The 22,960-nt window shown below is 36.9% G+C and overlaps 1 protein-coding gene and 1 long non-coding RNA gene across 2 annotated transcripts; one reads left to right on the forward strand and one right to left on the reverse strand.

The window, feature by feature from the left end:
* Positions 1-734: 734 nt before the first annotated feature.
* Positions 735-16,684, reverse strand: LOC113133400 (uncharacterized). The gene is made up of 3 exons (XR_003295988.1): positions 16,572-16,684; positions 12,043-12,105; positions 735-1,072 (listed from the first exon to the last, which is right to left on the reverse strand). It is a non-coding gene; the product is annotated as an uncharacterized LOC113133400 (long non-coding RNA).
* A 62-nt stretch (positions 16,685-16,746) lies between these two features.
* On the forward strand, positions 16,747-19,787 carry LOC113133385 (uncharacterized). Its single transcript, XM_026312177.1, has 3 exons — positions 16,747-16,769; positions 16,906-16,944; positions 17,135-19,787. Exons 2-3 carry the CDS (start codon positions 16,922-16,924, stop codon positions 18,411-18,413), a joined length of 1,302 nt encoding a protein of 433 aa, XP_026167962.1. The 5' UTR covers positions 16,747-16,769; positions 16,906-16,921; the 3' UTR covers positions 18,414-19,787.
* The last annotated feature ends 3,173 nt before the right edge of the window (positions 19,788-22,960 follow it).

Genomic DNA, 22,960 nt, shown 5'->3' on the forward strand with positions numbered 1-22,960 from the left:
CTGGCTGGCATTAAGAAAATCATGAGAAATTTTTAAAGATTTTGAACCGCTCCCAGGCAATTCCTTTTTGGGGAATAATGACCTAAACTCTACCTTGTTTTTACAAAAAGTCTGTTTTCTTCAATATAAAATGTAATTCTTACAACATTTGTGTAATCAATCATCATCACTATGAGCTAATGTGGTATTTACCTTGAATTGTACTGAAAATATGACCAGATTAACTGGTTAGGCAACCACAGTCTATTGCCGTTCTTTACTGAATGTACCCTTTTGCTGCCAAACTAAATAAAATGTCATACTCTTACATTGGAATAACACTAATCACAAGATTTCTGTGTAGGATTTCAAAGATTATAAATTGAAAAATAATGACCTTAAAACTGTATGATTCAAAATTAATGCGCGACATGATTGGCTTAAAAGCCAATTAAAAGTTCATTCTTGATCGACAACTGGCAAGACGCTGATGAAGATAATGCACTTGATGAAAAGCTCAGACCAGGGACTAAATGGACTAAATGAACCTTCATCTTGTATAGTTGTACTATCTGGTGCTTTTGATGGCAGCAGGGCATTTATAAAATGGAAATTAATTCAGTTTTTGTTTAACCACATATAACGCAGCAAAATGTGATCTTTTTCATTTTAAGAAAACATTATGCACACTTGCCTGACAGAAGCAGAATGGGCAGAAAAAGCAAGATAGAGTTTGCTCTGATGGATGACGGATGTGTTTTTTTCATTCACTTCTTTAATATGTAAACAGAGTCTGCTGACAGTACATTTAAGTGCTGGGCATTGACAGGATGGTGTTATTACAATTTATGAGGCATCCATGGGGTCAGTAAATGAGGCCACGAACTTGGCAGTGTATTTTCACCACCAACTGAGAACACCAGCATTGGGTCCTGCTCCTGTAGAAGGAAAGGAAATCACCCCTGTTTGTTGGATCCCTCAGTCAATAAATGAGGGTCATTGGTTGGAACATCTGGAAAGGATTTGCCTGTTTCTCATCATCTGCTAGGCTGGGAACCTTGGCTTGCAGTCAGGAAACACAGCAATATCCCAGCTGAAAATCAAAGAGGTGGGAGGGAGTGTATGGGCATTAATTTACTCAATGGAACCATTAATGTTTAATGAGTCAATGCAGGCCATGAGAAAAAACATCAAGGACAGAACAACATGGTTACAGAAAACATCAATGAACAGGTTAGTGCTGGTCTCAACCTAGAGTGTATTTTAACCAAAACACTGAAAACTAGGCACAGTTTGTAGTGCTGCTAATTTATAATGTGCCATGCTGGCTGGTGTTTCTAATATTTGGTCCACCCCATTTATTTATTACTCTAGGGTACAGTGATTAGAAACCTGTGTTTTCCTGTGTGTGTGGCATACAGGCATAGTTTCCATTGGGCAAAAAATAAGAACACACGCATACCTTATAGTCTTGTTTTGCAGAAGAATGAAATAATATATACTGTGAATGTTCCAACAACTTTCAAATTAAACCCTTACATGATTTACTTACTGATTACTAATAACTAGCATAGGAACATAGTAAATCCCTGTCATTAAAAAAAAAAAAAAAGATAATCCAACTGTTTCCACCTGTTGCACTGGATATTCAGGGAATCATTGATATCGAGAACCCTGACTCTACACAGGAGCTGTTCATCCTCACTTTTGCCCATTGGAAATCAGTTTACATGTGTTTGCCAAATACATGCTAAAATCAGAACATATGGAAGATGACAGCAACTGGGAACCAAATGAAAATTTCTGATGCATATACACATCAAAATTACTCTTGGAAATAAGGGGAAAAAAATAATTAAAACACTGTCACCCTTGGATTCAGTGTGGGTTTTTCAAGATAAGTGCCAGCAAAACACATTTAAGATGGTAAACATCTGTACCAAAAAAATATTGCATAACATGCATTATAAACACCAGTGGTTATTTTTATTTAAATACTAATAGGATGATTTTATCAGCTATTGTGGGGTGCATCACTGATGGAAAGGAGGTTGAATATATTTCTGTGATTTTGCTAAGTGGTGTCAGTAAAATAGCCTCATGCTCAGTAAGAGTAAGACCGAAGCATTGGTGGTGGATTATTGCAGGAATAAATATGCCCAGACAAAACCAGTGAACATCCAGGGGGTGAATATAGAGACTGCAGACATAGACATACCTGGGTATTTTACTATTTAGATTTTTTTTTTTTGTATTTTATTCTGATCTAGGTGTCATGTCTTAAGACCTAATGTTTTGCTTCCACATAATACTTCGCTGAGATGGTCCTAAGAGGTTAGTAATAAACCTGATATTGAAGTTCTTAAATTTCTTTCATATAATCTGACAGAGTTCTGGTGAGACACAGCCCAACTGGAGCAGATTTAGATGTGTGTAAAAACATAACGAATGTGATGCAATGTTGCAGCAAGCTAAGGGTGGCTGAGAACAGACTGAAGCTTCGTCAAATTAGCTCCCAGATTTTGGAGAAACTATTCACAGAGTGGTAATCAAGATTTTCAGACGTAATGAACAAGTTAGCCAATACTGTGAAGGGTAATTAGTCTTGGCTAAATGGACTGTATGTTCAGAATGTTCTAAGCAAATATAAATATACTCAGCTTTTTTGCATTGTTTTGCTTCAACAAAACAATGCAAAGTTTGCATTGAGTGAATAGCCAGTGCTCTGTCCACCCTCAATACCACGACTGAGGTGAGACCCTTGAGCAAGGCACCGGACCCCCAACTGCTCCCTGGGCACCGTAGCATTGGCTGCCCACTGCTCCAGGTGTATGTGCACGGTGTGAGTGTGTGTGCACTTGGGTGGGTTAAATGCAGAGCACAAATTCTGAGTATGGGTCACCATACTTGGTCATATAAGTCACTTTCACTGTACTTCAGAAGTAACATACTTAGTGATGTATCAGATTGGTTGGAACATACTGAACAAACAGATTAAAGCCCGAAGGACAGTAAATTTCTTTGTTTTTTTTTTTTTGCAGTGACTCAGAGTTGCCGTTGCAAGGCAAGGCAAGGAAAGGCAAGTTTATTTATATAGCACAATTCATACACAGAGTAATTCAAAGTGCTTTACAGAAATAAAAGGCAAGTTAAAAATACATAAGCAAGAATTATAAGTGAAATTAATATTAAAGAAAACTGAGTGCAGATAAATCACTTTGGATAAAACACTGTCAGTTGTCATATGTTATAGGCCACACTAAAAAGAAAGGTTTCTAGGTTGGACTTAAACATTGCCAGAGATGAGGCTTGTCTAACATCATCAGGAAGACTATTCCAGGTTTTAGCTGCATAGAACTGAAACGCTGCTTTCACTGTTTTGTCCTGACTCTGGGCACGAGCAGAAGGCCTGTCCCTGATGTTCTCAGAGTTTGAGATGGTTCATATGGCATCAACATGTCAGAGATGTAATGTGGTGCTGAGCCATGAAGAGACTTATACACAAGCAGTGCTGTTTTAAAGTCTATTCTCTCAGGGACAGGAAGCCAATGCAGCGATCTGAGAACAGGAGTAATGTGGTTGTACTTCCTGGTTTTAGTCAGGACCTCAGCATCTACCATAAGCAAGCTACCTTTCAAGCTTATAGGTAATGAATATTTGATAGTCCAAAGGATATTCAGTCAATATATTCAGGAATGACTGTGTTCTGAATGTGTTGTTTAAAATTTTGGAAATGTAAACTCTGATTTATGAAATACAGACAAATACAGGATATTATTTTATTATTTTATTTTTATTATTTTATTTACTCACTCTTACTTTTCCTTGTGTTGAAGGAGTGCCACAGTTCCTGCTGTGGAACTAAATGTTTCCAGCGAACATACATGGCTACCTTCAAATTAACAACATTTTATAAGTCCATGACACAGGATTAGTAAATGTTCACTGTGGTGTTTTTTTTTTTTCAAGCCAAAGCAGCTTGTGTGTTTTTGTGTAAAGTTAGATTTTGGAAGAGGTATATAACAATGTGTGTAATATTTGATTGAGGTCAATAAGACAAATTATTTAGCAAATATTAAAGTCTAAACCACACATATGATTATATGTGATTTGCTTCACTTACTGCATGTCTTACCACAAATTTATTTCATCATATACATCACCTAACACAGGAGTAAATCATCAGAATTTAATACCGAAACTTGGAAAACAGAACTTTTTGTTCTCTTTGTGTGTAATTTACAACATCATAGCTCCGCATGTGAGGAAAGTGATTCATCCAAACAAATCAATGAGCGAGACAGGCTCACCGACAGGCCCAGGACCTTATCTTATCTTATCAGCCAGGTCAAGCATGCTATCGCTGAAAGTGCACTGGTACACACTGTGCAAGACTGACACCATGATAGGTTAACACTATGCTTTAAAATTTGTCTATGTATTATGTGTTTATTAAATGAATGAAAGTGAGACTACATACATGTCCAGATTCAATATTCAATTCTCATTAAGTATGGCATTCTGTGTAGTCAGAAACAAGCAGGCATAAAATATGGAGATGCTTTCATTAAAGAAACAAGGCCATAATGCAAACCCCTGATTGATTTTCAGTCTAGTTGATTAATTACATTATTATCAGAGGTTTCCTCAGAGGCTTTTCAGTGGCACTTACTAACTTGGAAAAGTCATGTAGTCATGGCTGTAGCGTTTCTTTCATTACTTGAGATTAAACTTGTGAACATGCTGTTTAATGACTTCCATAGCATTGTAATACGCAAGAATCACACAGTATGATCTCTAGAATATACAATATCAATGCCTCTGGAAAAATGAACTCTATGTAGCCTATTAAACATTATCTAAGGAAGCTGTTGAGGCAAAAGCGAGTTTACTAGGAAATGGGACTGAGAGATGTGTTTCATGTCAATAGATCTGATATGACAGGAAATTAATCATCTTGTTTCTCATGAGGTAGTTCAATTTAGTTTTATAATGAAAAATGGGACGCCTATTGTTTCAAAAATACATTGTGTTTTTGTGACTCAAGTAAATAACCATATTAGACTGCAGTTAATGTTAATGTTTCTCTTATGGATACTTAATGGTTTTGAGGGAGATGCCTTAAATTTATTTAAGCCTGTAAACAATTTCAAGGTTTTCTAAACATTATTTTTATTTTCAAATATAGCAACAAATATAGCTTATCACCCTGCTTTATACTTGAATCAACATTCGCCCTGAGGTAAAAGCATACTTGGCTACGAATAGCTTTCACACAAATTACATGCATCATTCACTCAACTCCCACAGTATTGTAGAAGGACAGTATGTTTGGTATGTTGCTTGACACTAATTACCTTCAAAATATATTCATTATCAGGAATTAAACATAATTGAAAAATGTTTAAACCTAAATTACACAAGACTCCAATCTACTTGCTCACTTGTCTGGTTTCTAATGCACATGCCTGAAGAGAATCAAACCAGAGGGTTTATAGATTTAACAGCTTTTTTTCTGAAAGAGAGACATTTCCTGAGTTATGTACATAACTATTTGCGCACTAGGACTTCAGCTACAGCCTCTTTTACCACTAGTAACAGTGACAGCTTGGTAAACTCTGTATAAACAAGCTGGGTGGTGAATGACTAAAAGGAATCAGCACTTTTTTCATACGCATGTCATTATGATTTAATTCAGAAAGCAAAAGGTGAAACTGTCAAAATAGTAGTGTAAGAGGGAGATTTTGTTACTAATACTTCATGCTGCTTTTACATGTTATAGGTGATGAAAATATATTTCAACACATTGGTTGTGAATGGGGATAATTGTACAATATGTACTGTTTCCTATACACATCACCAATAAATGGCACAAAAGTATGTGACCGTTTAAACATTGTACCTGTAAATGCTGCAGGAATTTGTTCCCATTCAGTGAGGTTGGGCACTAATTTGATAATAAACTTGGTGACAAACTGGCTGCATCCATCCATTATCCATACTCACCTATCTTTTAAAGAGTTGCAGGGGCTAGAGGCTCTCTCAGCTCAGACTGGTTGAGAGACAGGTTAAAGGCTGGATAGCTCACCAGTCTACCACATGGGGCTGACACATATAAACAGACTGAAATTCACATCCACATACAAACTGATAGATTCATACCCAGAACCTTCTTAAGACATGCCAACAATACTAACAACAGCATCAACACTGGGCCTTGTACTCAAGCAGGCAGTAAGCCCAGTCTCTCTGTTTTCTGGTTGGTCCAATGATTGGAGACGCTGTTGTAAATTTGTAGCAACGTGAAATATGTCCAATGAAAGCAAGACAAAACAGTGAAGTAGGTCCTGTCTTTGTCCTACCACAGATATCAAACCCCATGGTGGGTTGCAAATTAAAAAAGTTCCACGTTCGTGTCAACATCCATTTTGTTCTCTAGCAGATTAAAGCATTTGGTGACTCAGGAACAGCAAGAAACTATTTATAAAACACATCAGTCTGGTATTCACTAAAGAGCAGAGCACTGCAGGGAGCTGACACATGAAAGTCAAGCTGCCTGAATTTTCGCTTTAGGAAAGTGGAAAGAACAGTGGATTCTTAGATAGATCAAATGTGTAATCCTCGTTTTGTCAAACTGAAATAAAGTCTGACACAATCACCTATGAGGGGTAAATGAAATTAATACAGTGGTCAATATTCCTTTCACCCCTGACTTAAGCAGTAGGATGTCTATCGATCACATTGGCTTTGTAATTTCAAATCCCACTGAGACTTTTTCCTGCAACCGACATTCTGCTCGTGCTTTCAGCTGCTCTAACAGCTGGTGAGATGTAAATGCCCAACATGCTGATGTAATCCATATCTGCCAGCTCTTTACCAAAGACACTGAGCTGATGTTATGGAAATTAGGTCACACAGTGGAAAATTGAAAATATGTGCTTCAGATTCATATATTCTGGATGAATGACAAATACGGGTTTGTACAGTTTGTACTATTGTGTGTTTTTTTCTTAAGCCCAGAGTCAGATGAGAAGCTGCTATTTAGAGTCATGCCAGAGATAAAGTTAGTTTACAAATGCACTGAAAATCCTTTTTGGTAAACTATTATTATGTATTCCCATTTAATAGACCAGGAAAAATTGCCAATAAAGTCACTTTCAGGAACACCTCATGGCTTTTTAGTAACTTTATCATAAGATTGCTGCCCAGGTTCTAACACTAAACTCCATCCATCCATTATCTATACCCACTTATTCCTATTTACGGTCACAGCCTATCCCAGCTCTCCTTGGGGTGAAAGGCAGGGGTACACCCTGGATACCTAAATATATATAGTGTTTGTTGTGCTTAAACTTAAGGACGTAACGTAATGATGACAATGAAGATCCAGCCAGGTGGGGCAGGTTGCCAGTCCATCGCAGCTAACACTGAACTCTTAGAAACTAAATTTATGTTGTGGATACAGATGTGAAGACTTATCCATGTCCTCTGCTGTGACCTGAATGAGAAAACGCTACATCTCTGTTTAGCCTTTCAGTCTGTTGTTTTAAATCAGGGTATTGATGAGCACAGTGATGCTTAACCATTCAGTAAAAACAGAACCAAAATGAAGGTAAAAGCTGCAAAGAGCTGCAGAGCTGGGTTCACTCTCATTGGGTTAGGCAGTCTGAGTTACCTTTTTCAGGTCCATGAAGTTGTTTGCGTCACAGTTGACATCAAAATGTCAAAAATGTATCTGCAGTGTATATAGAATAAGCTAAAAATATGTATTTGCAGTTTTTAAAATCCTAGTCTTTGCTATCTGAAATCTGCAATACATAGATATCAGACCATTCTTTACATCTTCTTTGGAAATGATTCATCCAGGGCTGTACTATATCCATCTTCACTTCTTGAAGCTTTTAGAGCTTTTTTTCTCCAGTCTAGGCTAAAAAAACTGCATCATTATTTGAACTGAGATTGTATTGAGGCCAGGTGAATGACTTGGCGAACGAAGATCTTACTGTCTTGGAATTTAATCCAAGTAAATGATCTGTCTCTATGTTTAGGAGCAATGTCCTAAAACTGGGGGACCATATAAAAACAAATCACTAACACCTTATAACCAGAGCTTTATGTCAGTTCAAGTGTACTTGAAAATAAAGTCAAAACAATGGAAGCATAAATTTTTGACTGTGCAATATTTCAAAAAGAAGATATAAAAAAGGATTTTGCAGCTCTAAATTATGGGTTCATTCATGTGTAAGAAATAATTATTAGTATTGTAGCTGTATTGTATATATAAATATAATCGTTCTAGTTCTTGGAAAATATTGCTATATGACAACAACTTGTTTATTGCAGCTGTAATTTTGAAATTAACCACATACAAACTGTAGGCTTTCTTTTTCGTGAGTCTGCTCAGTGTGAGTCAGTCCCAGTTTGAAACTGAGTTGAGCAATACCAAAACAGGATCCAGGATTCACTCATCAAACTCACAGTATCATAAATTTACATCACCCGTGGGGCTCAGCTGTTCAGAGGAAGAAAAATAAAAAGGATAAAAAAAAATCCCACTGCAGCCATAATAAAAGCTTTTGTTGTATTTTTCTCTAATGTATTTGGTACAAACAGAGTTCAAATATCATATAAATTAGGGTCAAGTGACAGTATGCAACTGGCACTGGAAGGTAATGGGCATGAAATCATCCAATATGAGGACCTTTTCCTGTACTTGCCTGTTACAGTCTTGTTACACTGAAAACAGCTGCTGTCTCCTCCAGACAGCTAATCTGAAATAATGTTTGGCCTGAGGAGGATGGGATTAAGAAGGATTATGGGTAAAGAGGCTGGTATGCCAGGTTGGTGTCCATTTCATCATTTGAGGCATGTTTCCACTTTGCTTGGCCTTTTATCTGAGAGTAAAAGAATTGAATTGCAGATCATCTGTCTATCAAAACACAAAGTGCACAGAAAGGTGTGTTGAAAGACCTGCATGTTTTTGTGTAACTATGTACAAAGTTTAGCTTGTTACATTCTAATGTAACATATAAACATGTTCCAAGCAAAGACGAAATGATATACAGTACACAGAGAGGAGCAGGCAGCAGAATTTCTATATGAAGTGCTTTTTAATCACAGTCCATAAACTAAAAACCCATGGCAAGTACTTTAAAATCCATTACTTACTTACCCAAAAATGACCTTTGGAAAAACTTCAAACACCCCACTAAAATCAAACAATAAATCCAGATAAAACCTTATAAATTTACTACTTTACCTTCTTGAAGGGAAATGAAAAATATAGTGATATTGATGCTCAATCACCACTTCAGCAAACAACAATTCTGTGACAATTTTTTACAATTTAAATTTTAAAAAAAAGCTGTTACTGTGGGGAGTATGTGAAAAGATCTGAAAGTGATATAGAAATCAGAAAACATATTTAAGATAGATCTCTATTTGCAATTGGATTTGTGCCATTCTAATCGGAGAACTGAGTGTAGGTAGCACATTTGTTTTGTTGTTGTAGTCTATTGTGCAATCTGTACTTTTTATTTCTGCGTGCAAAAGCTGCCTCAGTAACATTACAAGAAATGCTCAGCTGCAACTTTAACAACACAACAAAAATGCTTTTATCCTCCACAGTGCTCATATTGGAAGTGTAATGAAAACTGATTGGATCAATTACTGCACCAGCACGGACTCATGGAAAGATGGGGGACTTTCTGTGTCTCCTCTCATCTCGGTTGATATTCAGAACTTTTCTTACGAGGTATACATTTTCAATAAAGACAAAAAAATAGCAGGGGACAAATTAATACATGGTCTGTAATAATTCCACCTTAATGACACCAAACAAGAATTCATTAAAACCTGATTGTGTGTATAACCATCATTACCTTGCAGTTGTATCCAAAAACAAAGGAAAAATTGATGCAAGCTTATTGGATTTTTTAAAAAAAGGTTAACCATTCTCATAGGACTTCAGAGCATCTTATTTGGATTGTTATCCCTTGATGATATGAAAAAAAAAAAAAAGCTTAACAGCTTCTTGATAAGGGCACATGCTATTTGTTTCTGATTTGAGACATGATGACAATCACGGCACTTCTGTTTTAAAGTAAGAATACATTCGAACTACTCTGTTGTCCTCTTGGTTGTGAAAAACACTAAGGAATTTACTGAGGGAAGTGCTGCAAATTTCTACAGCTGCTCATACAATCACTGAGACATGCTGTATGCATTTCAGTGATGCATGATATTTCTTTGGCTTGACATCAAGGAAACTATGTCATAAAATAAAAGGTCAAGTTTCAATGAGATGAAAAACAGTCAAGGTTCTAGGCTACCTGAACTTTACAGTCAATATATCTGTATATATCATTACCTAAAAACTAAATCAATTAAAATTCATACCTATCCTTAATTATCAGTTCATCATGTCAGGAATGTTCTTAGTGTCCCATGAATTTTGCTTTGAAACATTTCCTTTATGCTTTCAGACATTTTCCTCATGTGATGTGATGAGATTTTGCACATTATTTATGTATAAAATTAAATTTAGGTTGTCATGACTTGCTATATATAGGGAGTGCACACATCACAGTCACATGGCATATTCTCTTCATGGAAAAGAAATTTAGTGCACACTTTTAATCACAATGTCGTACCAAAGCCATCAGTGTTCTGCTTATACTGCTGCTGCAAGTGCTGCTGTTTATACCGCACTTCTAAAGCCAAACCTCCAACCCATAGCATCAGGCTTAGTGTGCCTTTCCCCAGAAGGGAAGCTTATCATCACTCACCACTCTCAGCTGCACTGAGGTCAGCGTTTTCATGTGTGGAGTCATGAGGTCAGATCCTAAAACATTAATATTCTTCATATTCTACATTCACCCCATAATTTATTCCACAAGTTGGCCAAGAGAACTATATTTATCTGAACCTCAAATGTAAAACTTTTCCATTGTAGTCAGACAGGAAAATGTGTATTCTGAGATATGGGATTTACAGGAATTTAAAGGAAAATGTTTGCATCAAAGTGAAGCTGATGTATGAAACATTATTTCACATATACTGACAAAAAGTTTTACTGCATTTCTCTTGTACTGTATTTTAGGCTTGGTTATTCTTCCTTCAGTCTTAATTCCAAAAATATTTCCAAATAACAAATAATATGGTGGGTTATATATTTTCTACCATGAAATAATCTGGAGAGAAGGACGCATGTGGGAAATATTTAATATCTCATGAACTGATCGAAGTCAATAAGACTTCTATTACTACTCAGATTTGGGCGTATTGCAACATAGAGAAAGAAAAATGGGATATCAGAACAATTGTTAGAAATGTCATTTGAGATAGTAATACAGTCTTAGATCTGAAACTTGAATAAACAAATCATGGCTGTTTTCTTTTTCAGTCTTATGAGATCTCTGCATTCCAGCATCAGCTGTTTAAGGCCTTTTGGGATCTGTACAGGAGCCAGTTCCAGGTGGCATTGGGTAGCCTACACAGGTTGTCAATCTACCACATGGCTGAAACATGCAAACCCACAAACTTGTGGTTCTTGCCATATGAGAACAAAGTGTAAATACAGGTACTTGTAACACTCAGACTTTTTTTTAACAAAAACTCAGCACTGTAATTAAGCACTTCATTTTGCAGGGTTTAAACAGAGCACTAAAAGAATAAATGGTCTCAAACTGGAAATCAAGACAGAATTGTTGTTAATCCTGTAGTCGTAGTTATTGATTGAATGCATTAAATTTGCTTTAATTTGTTGGTTTCCTTGTGTTTTTCTTTAGTGGATATTCAATAAAATAATTTAGGTCTGGATGACAAAATGTCAGGATGTACTGTTATCAATGTTTGCGTGATTAAAAAGAAAAAGAAAATAAAACACATGTAGGAATCAAATTTTGCTGCCGGAGATAATGAGTCTGAATATTGGGGTATATTCTAGTTAGATCAACTCTGATTAAACTTCACATTCAACCAGATAATTAAATCAAATCCTCCAACCTAAACAACAATATACATCCCTGCTTTAGAATATGAGCCTTCCAGCTCTACACTCACCAAACCTTTGTCATCCTGGTAGCAATCATCCATACAACCATTCTCCCAGCAAGTGTACCGGACCTTTCACATCATGGAAACAATCACAAACACATGGTAATAATTAGGATTATTACATCACGGTTTCATTCAGTTTCAGCAGAAACACTAATTGATCAGTTCTAAGAAGACAAAACTACTTGGCTAGATTTCGAAAAAGATCGTGGTTTGGGTTAAAATAACCTTCCCCATCATGGCTGCAATAATAAATACAGAATGTGGTTGGAACAGTCATGGGTAAAAAACAAAGCATTTCACATAGAAAGTGACTTCTCATGTGGGAAAGTCCTGTGTTTTCTGATCCAGCCATCCACCCCAACCTCATCCTGGTGCACATGTTGTTGGCCTATACACTCTCTCACCTAACTGCCTCCTTACACATGCAAATGTCAAGTGGCCATGGGATATTGTATACTCTTAACATATGAATTTTAAATTGTTGTGTAATTTACAAAATAACTAATTTCACTATATATCCTACAACAAGAATGATGTCTCAAAGGGTTTTATAGGGACACCCAAAAAAAAAACTTGGAAGTGAAGTAAATGGTTGAAACCTCAGGAGAAGCAGGTCAATTGTTTGACACAGTAGTTTCTAGTGGTTTGCCTGAGATTTGATTTGTCTACAGTTTCTCATAATCACAGAACCATTTACCAGTAAGAGCTTCCTTACTGAATCACAGAAACCAAAAACATCTATGTAAACATTTCCTAAAGAAACAACCACAAAATGCAAAACACGAGCACAGAAGCTATTAATATTTATATTAAAAGTTCACCAATTCATCTTAAGGAGTACTAGCACATTTGTGGAAATTTTTATAAAGCCTTTTGTGGCCCCACAGGGAACTTTGTGAAATCTAATAATTTGCCCGAAGTGATGTCATTTGAGTCAGCTGAAGACTACAAAAAAAAAATAAAAACCTCTAGGTGTGGAATGAAAGAAGAAATCTGCTTAATAACTTGAGGCTACATAAGGCAGCCCTTAGCATAACACTCCTGAATCTCTGCCCAAACTGCTGGCTGTGGAATTGCACTGTGGAGACTGTAGGTTTTGACAAGGAAGAAGAATGTGTTGAATAAAACTGAAATGAATACAATTTTTTGACATTGCAAAATTTGAGATTAATCCCTTTTTAAAAAGTATCCAACAAAAGCAAATGCAAAATTGGTGGCTTTTAAAGGTATTGCTATATACAGATCATTCCAGTTAACTGTTACAAATCAACATACCCACACAAACAATAAACAATTAATGTTTTTGAAAGTGTCAGTTTGAATCCAATAATGTAAGTTGCTGAATGCATTTGCATTGTTTCTTTATATGAACTTTGGCTTTGTGGAAATAGTTTGCCATCACTTTCTTGTGATTGTAAAAGTAATTATTTATGTGCATGGAACACCTACTGTTTTTGTGTGACATACCTTCATAAAATATTTGGACACCTGGCTATCTGTGGGACATCCAGCTGATCTATTTTCAAACCAGACAAACAATTCCCTCCTCTCTCTGTGTACTCCCAATGTCAACAAAGATTGCCATAATGTATTTGCACAGGATATACACCAAGAACAAAATGTCAAAACTAAATAAACACAAAGCAGAAGTGTTTATTAGCTGTCCCATAATAATATCTGGCTACCCATAATACATCACAGATCAACTTGTGATTTGTTTACTTATCGATTATAATAACTGCTGAAGTTATACTGATTTTACTAAATGAATGTGTGTGCACTTGTAAGTCCTTACATAAGTGCTTCGCTGCAGATTAATTTAAAGAGTCTGGAGTCAAACAGGTTATCAGTATCAGTAAGATTTATTTGATTACATTTACTACCTTTTTTAACTTAAGTCTTCTTGGAAATTTCAGGGCTAAAACTGACAAACACATTTCTCACTCTGCGTGCATGCAGAGAGATCCAGACATGTTGTAAAACTATCCAGCTGTCTCCCAAAAGCCTTCCCATACTCTTTCAGGACCTGTCACTGATTATGCAGAAGACACTAGTGACTAGATTCCACTATTTCCTTTGCTATTCTCAGATTTTCTACTTCTGCCACTTTGTTCTGCTTATATCGAAACACAGGTAGGTAAGCAGGTATGTTATTGTTGGCATATTAATTTGAGGTGATTGCATACTAACCTATTGCTACTATATATGCTATTACACATATATAGTAGCAATACACAGTAGCATATATGCCTATATGCTATTGCTATTACTACTACTAACATACTCACCTCCATACTAGTTCTAATCACAAAGTATAGCTCAGACTGAATTTAGCATGCATTTGATCATAAGTAAGTAGTGGAGTACAAGACATTTTGACCTGATGAAAGTGCTAGAATCATGAAAGTCAGATTATTTTTCCTCTGGCGACCTTACATGTTTGTACAACATTTCGTGGCAGTCAATCATTGTTGAGCTATTACAACTGGAGCCAAAGTAGTGGATAGAAAGACCAACTAACTAACAGAAGAAAGCAATGCCAAGCATTAAAAACTAGTTAGCAGATTGACATTAAATCTTTGTAAAGAGATCCAATGTTTGTTCATGTAGATAGTACAAATACACAGGGTGCATGCTATAAAAACAGACATATACAAAACATATCATAAAAGTACCATATTATTGATGACAGGCAGCCCAGGTCTGACAAGGTATGAGAAGGCAGTTAATTGAGTCTCCTTTGGCACCTAACCAAAGCAGAAAGAATTCACCAGCCATGGCTATAAATGTATATTTTGCAGGTAGACAGTGCTAAAAGCTCAACCGATGTAATATGTTGTGTCTAAAGCTGTCCTGGAGACGCAGATACAAACACAGGTGCATATACACACAATGTTCCACTACCACATCCATCTTTTCATTACCCATCTACCTGTCTTCAAATAGTCACAGCTAATAAATAGTTTTAATGTCTTTGTTGCTGCCAAAGTAAAAAAAAGTGCATGAATAATGTCTTATTCACTGTGTGACCTGAGATTTATATGCTTATGTAAATGGAAAATATTGCTTAAGTGTTGAAAATTGCACTGTGGAAGAGTTAAGCAGACACAGCAGTTTTGTTCTTAATGGCCTATAACTAATCTTTCTAACAAAAGATTCCCTCCAAACGATGTCCAATGTGGTCCTCCATGCAAAAAGTTCACTTACCAAATTAAAAATTCTTAAAATTACATTTACTCCTTCATCATTATGGAAAATCCATCAAACATTTTTAATTTCAAAAGCTTAGTTAATATGTCTCCTATATCAATGATAAGTCCGTGCTCAGTCTATTCAAGATGGGAGCTTGGATTTTCACATTACACTTGCATAATTTACTGGACCTCCATTAAATTTGAATTAAAAATCCTGCCCGTATGTTCATGGAAGGCTCTTTCCTTTGTCTTTTTGCCTAAGAACATTGATGTTCATCAGTTGTCTCATAATTGTAAACATATAACATGCATTGTTTGCCATTGGGTAAATTAATATATCCTGCACTGTCCTTTTTGCACTGTGGGATATATAATTATCTCTGCATGTGTGCCAAGATGTACGTACAGTGCAGCCAAGATAAATCTCTGTCTGTTTACTGTACACAGTAAATAAGTTTACTTCCCCTCTGTGACCTGAGGGTATCAAAAGAGCAGCAGATGTTGGTCTAGATTACAGCTATATTCAACTGTTATAACTTCTTTCCTGTTCCCTGAGGCTCTTGTTCAGTTCTGAAACTAAAAGCTTAGTGGTCAGCAGTGTGTGAAAATACTGAAGCTGAACAGGAAAAACATGTGTTTCCACTCTAGGAGGCAAGAACCTTTATATTTTTAATTTTTTCTTGATGCAAAGATTAGGCAAATCAAATTTTTGGACAGTGATTACAGTTCTAAATGCAGAGCCAGAGGATTGTGCAGTTTGATTTCCTATCTTCTGAATTGTTCTTTAATGTCACTCAGGATAGGATGGTGGTTTTGGTGAATGAATTTTTTTTTCCTTTTTTAATATCTCACAAATATTAAAATGGCCCTAGGTCATCGACCCAGACAGACCTTGCTTTCTGATCTTTATAGGGGCACTTCTTTTTAAGACGGGGGGTCCCAGAATCATTACAGGGCTTGGAGAGTGTGAACAATGAAGTTTGTTTATAAGAGATGAGTTTGAATCGTTTTCTAGAACCTTAGTCTGCAGCTATTTTTGGTGAATATACAGCCATTGAACAAGCCCAGCTCCTGTCATCCACCACTAAAAAGGGGCCCATGAGGTCTAAGTAAAAATAGTATATCACCAAACTACAATATGATTAACACAGATGCTTTTTAAAGCTTGTTATTCCAAAAAAAAAATGCTGGCACAAGATACAAACTGATCAAGGAGTAAAAGAAAAAACAAACAGCTGTTTATTGCCTAATAAATATTAAAAGGTTTGCCAGTCTCTAAAAAGCAAATTACTACTTAAAAGTATTATCCCAGTTTGGAAGCATTCACTATAATCTTACCTGACAAACCTATGATCAACCAACATGCAGTCCTTGGATTATAATCGGTCACTGAAAGCTTTTGAGGGCAAAGCTGCTTGATTGCGGTGAAAAACCCTTCAGGCATCAGAGCCTGTCCCTTTAAAAAATCTGAAAGTAGAACAGTGGTGTCATTTTGCATTTTCTACTTCCTGATTTTACTTTCTGTATATCTACACGGTACGTTCACTCTTCATTTTTGTCAAAAAATAGGTATGAATGTATATTTCTGTACTGTTGTGATCACAGTTTTTAATGTTAAAATGAGTAGGTGTACAACAATGTCTGTTTTTTCTTTTTTGCTTGTCTTTTTCAGCAAAGTCAGTAGAGGTATGAAAGTTGACTTGTCCGAAAGGTAGTTTCAGTAAACTGACTTTTTCAGCTTGAATACATGTGTTGAGTTGTTTTGCTCATGTGAAGTGATGTTAATGAGTTATGCTGAGTAGTAGCATGATCTTTTCAATGACTTTTAGAGCTATAAAAATAAAGAGATGACATCTTAGAAGGAATGGACGTTTCTAAATTATATTTTTTTCTCGCTTTAGTTTTTCAAAGACAATGGAGGCAGAAAATTCACCTCAGATGGTGGACATTAAGTCCCAGCCTGCCGTCTCACTGTCTCCCTCTCTTTATTTTCCTCCAATGCTTGGAGATGGTGAGAGTTACCATGTGTTCATTAGCTACAGCAGCACTGACTACCAGTGGACCCATTCCCTCATCAAACAGCTGGAGTCCTGTGGCCTGCAGGTCTGCTATCATGACCGTGACTTCACTCCCGGCCGCACCGTGTTGGAGAACATGTCTGACTGCATTCATCAGAGCCAGAAGGTCCTTCTGGTTCTTAGCCCAGAGTTTGTGAGGAGCCGGTGGTGTCTCCTGGAGGCCAACATGTCTCTGTTCAGAGACTGCCTGGGGAGGAAACCCATTGTGCCAGTGCTGCTAGAGTCAGGAGTCTCAGTTCCTCTCCATCTCTGCCACCTCACCTACCTGGAAGCTTACGATCCCGACTTCACAAACAAGCTGCTGAAGGTGCTCTGCACCTCCAACCAGCAGCTTCAAGGGTCCACTGTAGTGCCATTCCAGCCTCCATCTATCTACAATGGCAAAGCCCTGCAGCCATTACATGCTGTCAATGATGAGGGGCTCAATAAATGGGAGTCTGGACAGTTCAGTGACATGGAGGTTCCAGACCAACTGCGTCTGATCATTGAGGATCAAGAGAGATACAGAAAGGCTGTGAAGATCATCAATGATGTCGCTCACAAAAAAGTGTGGCTGCGCCCAATCTGGCTCAGAGTATTAATCTATATTATTGGTGTAATACTGTTTTTATTGATGGGAATTTTTTTTATTTTCATGATGGGTACATCCATACATCTTGAGTTTGCTTTAGGTACTGCAGCATATGTTCTCACTTGTGTTAGTCTCTGTTGTCTTCTAATAGGGTTGATTATTCAAATTGGTCTTTGGCAAAAGGATGATGAGAAATATATTTTGAGAGAAATGCAGAAAGCTCTAGGCCAGGCAAATTTACTCCTCTCTGAGGAGAAGGTGTTAATGGGCTGTCTGTCAAATTCAAAAATCCATTTGGTATATGTCTCGCTGGACAATTGCAAAAATGAATTTGCAGAAGCATTTTCTGAACATGATTGTGCTGAGGTCATGTTTCAAAGAGCGCTGATCTTCTTCTCATCAGGTTACACATGCTGCCTTGCCAAAAGACACTTTCCTTTTCCCAAGCCCAACTCCACTAATCACCTGGAGGGTGCAGTGTGTTTCTGTCAATATGTCTCCCAGCAGCTGAGCAGGGGACAGTGGAAGTAAAAATACGTATTATTTACGTTTATATTTTCTATTAACTGAACTACATTTTGTCAACTACACATTGCAGTCACTTTCCATTATATTTGCTTGAGTTTACTGTATCACAAACAGGTACATGCAGAAATGTAGCCTGCTGTTTGATGTCCTTTTAGGGAGTTAATGTTTTAATTTTTAATACGAATAATAGGGCATTTTTATAGCAAAATATAAGTATGAAAGCTTACATGTTCTGGAGTCTGTACTAATAAGTTACTATATCTGTCTAGAATCTCATTTCTTTCACAGAATCCTATGTTTTGATATCTTTTGAGCCCATTTGTAGTGTAAATGTCCAGGCAAGATTATAGTTATGACCCACAGTTTTTACCCAATTTCAATAAATTAATTAAAATGAATTTAGAATTTTAGAATAAATCATGGAGCACAGTCAAGTCCTGAAAATAAGGACATTAATCCTGGCCTTAAACAGGATGTAGCAGATTGGTTCATTAGTCAAGAAATCAGTGAACCCATTCAATAAATTAGCAACTTGTTAATTAATTATTAAGTTTGAAAACCAACAATTTCTGGTATAAAGAGTAGGTGATCAACAGGAAAGACTGATGTCTGATATCAGAAGATACAAATGTTTTATTTAGCTCTCATATTTCATGAAATTGTCCTTCAATCAAGTTCAATTCAAGCAAGCAAGAGCTGAGTTAAGCACTGAGTACTAGGCCCTCAATAAATCCTTTGTTCAAGCTGTGGCAGAGGGTCCATAAATCTGACCTGTTATAAAATGTTTCAGTATGCTGTAGATTCTTATACTTCATACTCAAGACAGCCAGAGGTATAAGATTGTCTTATCTGTCGCTCTTATGGCAAAATGTTGTTGATCTTTCCCACTGATATCACCTTATCAAAAAACAAAGACCTGTCTGAGATGTGTCACTGTGTACCACAGAAGAAGGATCAATATTTACCGTCTTTTATGACATTCAGTAACAGGAGCCAGGATATGAAAGAGAGACATGGCATTGTTGCCTGAGGGGTCTGTACCAACAAATCTTCACAAACCTGCTGGAAAATATCAACCAAACCATGATTACCCTTTAGTGGGGTGATGCCTGGGTCACACTGTGCACATTAAGTTCTCATCAGCTCCATCAGAGGTGAAGATGTGCTTTTACAGCTACAGCTCAGTTAAAACTGAATTAGTACAGAACATGTACTTGTCTCAGCCAAGCAAAAAATAGTCTCGTGTTTAAAGTGTATTGTGCAAGGATAATTATTTACAACAAGAACAATCTGCCTAATCCTCCATACTGATTTTCATTATATTTTACCTCAGTCTCCTGCACTGCTGTCACATCTATTAACGCTTTATTTCTTCTATGTTATAGTGTCTCTGTGTGTCTGTTTGCATGTACAGCACAGATGTGCCTCAGTATAAAACATGAAATTATGCCCTCATCCACAACATCTACTACTAGTCACAGCAAAATAAATGACAGTGTTCTCACGTCTTGAAATCTGTCTGCTTAATTAGATCTCAAAATTGCAGTACACTAAGTACTGTTACGGCATGTTTGGAATTTGAGTAGAGTTAATTAAAACATTCTTCTGCCGTGAGGCTCAGTTATGGAAAGAAGAAAGAAAAACATTCACAAACTCTTGAACCAACACATGCAAAGGACTTGGTTTGTTATTGTTTTGTTGTTTTTCTCTTTTCAGTGTTACACTGAAAAGAAATTGTGCCAAATATGCACTAAATGCGAACTAGCTAAGTGACTAGTAAATGTTTGTCGTTTGTTCTTTCCTAGAGCAAAAACGTTGTGGCTTTTCATTCTTAAAGTAAGAGATGCCCAAATTATTTTACTTAAAAAAGACTCCTACCTCTTGTAGCTGAGAGTTGGCAGGTAATATTTGTTGGTTTCCTCCCTCACAGAGAACAGAAGCTGTGCTCAACTTGAAGTCAGTCCATTCACTGCATTTAGAACTGTAATCACTGGCCTGCCCCTCACTTAGATACTTACATGCTATTTCCATTGAGGCAGCTCTTCTTCTGTGTGTAGGAGTATGACTCAGGTACAGCAAAGCATAATAACTCTCCGGGTGTTCCCATAAAACTCTTTTCTAAATATATCCACCCCCGACCCATCCTAAATTGTTACGATTCTAATTTATTTCTAAAATTTTTTAATTACTGTTTCAACTATTTCATTATTCAGTATAAATGGGTGTGTGTGTGTGTGTGTGTGTTAAATTGCCAAATTGCCACTATCCTGAGTATGTGCTACTCATGGTGTAGAGAAAAAACATGTCTACAAACATTTTCACTCACCAGGGTTATGAAAACAGGGAATAAAAAGCAGGATGGGTTATGAAAGTGAGGTGAAGTATGAAAGTTTTTGAGTTTCTCCCTTTTTGTGGTCTGTTTGCTTTTGGTTTGGGTTAAACAAACAACCAAACATGTTTAGTTAGTGAGCTTTGTACGTGCTGGTACTGCAGCACATTTTGTCACCACAGAGCCAGGCTGTCTGTTTCCGCTGTTTCAGTCTTTGGGCTAGTCCTAACTAAGTGAATGGATTATATTCAATGGACAGGCATGAGTATAGTATCTAACTTTTTATCTAACTTTCTGCAACAAAACGATAAATGTGAATGCCCAAAATAATTTCCCACCCTTTTAAAACAGTAGCAATCTAGTAAAATGTTTCTACCTGTTTTCTTTTTTATTTGTCTACCTCCATAAAACTAGCAGCTTTTGAAAGGAGAAGGTTGCTAAGTTTCACTGAATATCAGTCAATCCCCAAAGCTCCAGACACTTGAACATAATGTGTATAGTAATCATGCATTGGCATTAAAAAATACTATGTGTCTGCTTTGGAAATTGCAATGAAAACATGAATGTGTTTGCTGAGTAAAAAAAGACTAAATTGCCTGGATAAATCAGCTGCTGTCTTCCCTTTGACCATTTTGTTTTTAATCTGTTCTGAAAACACAATAACAAATTGTTAGAGTACTTTTAATGAAATCAACCTTAGAGCCAAAAGTACTAATATTTATGTGCCAAAAGCCAAGAACAATACTATAAACTATGATACAACTGAACAACCTCACTATACATAAATACTCAAGAACAGTCATTAAATAAATGTTGTATACCTTATTTTAAACAGTGTATCTGCCTATGGAAATACAGATGCAGCCACACATTTTACAGTGGGCTTATTCCCACCTCCTCGCAATGTTGTTTGGCTCTGAAATGTCCAGACAAACATGATAAATGGCCTCCTGAGGAAACAGCCCTTCAGAACAGGAGCCACTCCATCTTAGCTCTGCTGAGTAGAGTTGCCTGTGTCAGTGTGATAGGCGAAGGGGGAGATTGGTGCCGGCAATGACTCTTTTCCAACTGCATACATTTGAATTAAGTTGTAAGAAATATTCCTTGTTAAGGGATTAAAAAAAAAAAAAATCAGAGCAGAACAAGGCGTGATATCAAGATCCTGAAAGAAACCCACCCAGTTGGAACGTATTATGCCATTCAATCGCCTGTTTTGGGCTTCTTATCAGAGTATAGTTATCACTCAGTAGGTGCCTACTCACCTACTGGAACCTATTGGAAGGTTCAATAGGTTATTATCATCCCAGAGATCTTCACCACATGTAGCACTCAAGTTGTTCATTTGCTGGAGTTTGGAAGATAACTGGGCGCTTCACACCTACTGTATTTAATTTACCTCTATTCCACTTTGGAAAAAAACAGGATGTGCAATATAAAGATCTCCATGGATTTATTGTACTGTCTAATCATGTCTGAGAGGCTTCTTAATTAGCTGCTTGGATTTAACTTTATAGATGCTGAGATGATAACGCCGTCATTTGCGAGTGTTCAATCACTCAGACCATTGTTATGTAATGTGTACACAGAGGGTTCATCACTCTCAGGGAAGTCACAGAAAAACATAATTAACAAATTTAGAGAAGTCTGTACATGTAGTATTGTAATGGTTTCTCATGAGCTCGTGCACAAGTTCAAGTTTTTCTATGGTCCCACAGAAAGGCCGCCATGACCCACAGGCTACATTCTGGCAAGTGCAACTCAGTGTGGTGAAATTTTCATATTCCCCTGGCACTACTGATCCAGCAATAAGCCCAGCTGCTGCAGAGCTAAGTGGCAGACACTACAAAGGAAAATTGTGATCAATGATCCAACATGTGATAGCTGACTCCTGTAGCATGAGCCAGAGCAATGACAAAGCTGCTGTGCTGAGCTGAGATGACTCAGAGCTTGTTGTATAACCTAGCAAATCACCAACCTTGATTTCAGTCTTCAAAGAACTAAATCTTGGATTAAGCTATTTCAGTCATCTGTCTCTTTTTAAAGAATTGTCGACATTTGGCTGGAATGGTCACTTCTTGCTGGGAAAAAGAAAACTGATGTAAAAACTGCGTGATGGAAAAATATGTTGCTTCTTGTTTGTTATCTAACCTTTCCTAATGTCAGCATCTGTACTGGAAGACACAATGAATGTGAAAGTCTAAACATACTGCGCAAGTAGTGG

The sequence above is a fragment of the Mastacembelus armatus genome, chromosome 6, assembly GCF_900324485.2.
Source record: "Mastacembelus armatus chromosome 6, fMasArm1.2, whole genome shotgun sequence".
Classification (NCBI taxonomy): Eukaryota; Metazoa; Chordata; class Actinopteri; order Synbranchiformes; family Mastacembelidae; genus Mastacembelus; species Mastacembelus armatus.

Bases quoted from the DNA above. Each gene is read 5' to 3' on its own strand.
- LOC113133385 (XM_026312177.1), top strand. From the start codon at position 16,922: ATGAAAGTTGACTTGTCCGAAAG. The intron at 16,945-17,134 runs GTAGTTTCAGTA...TTCTCGCTTTAG, and splicing joins AAAGTTGACTTGTCCGAAAG to TTTTTCAAAGACAATGGAGG.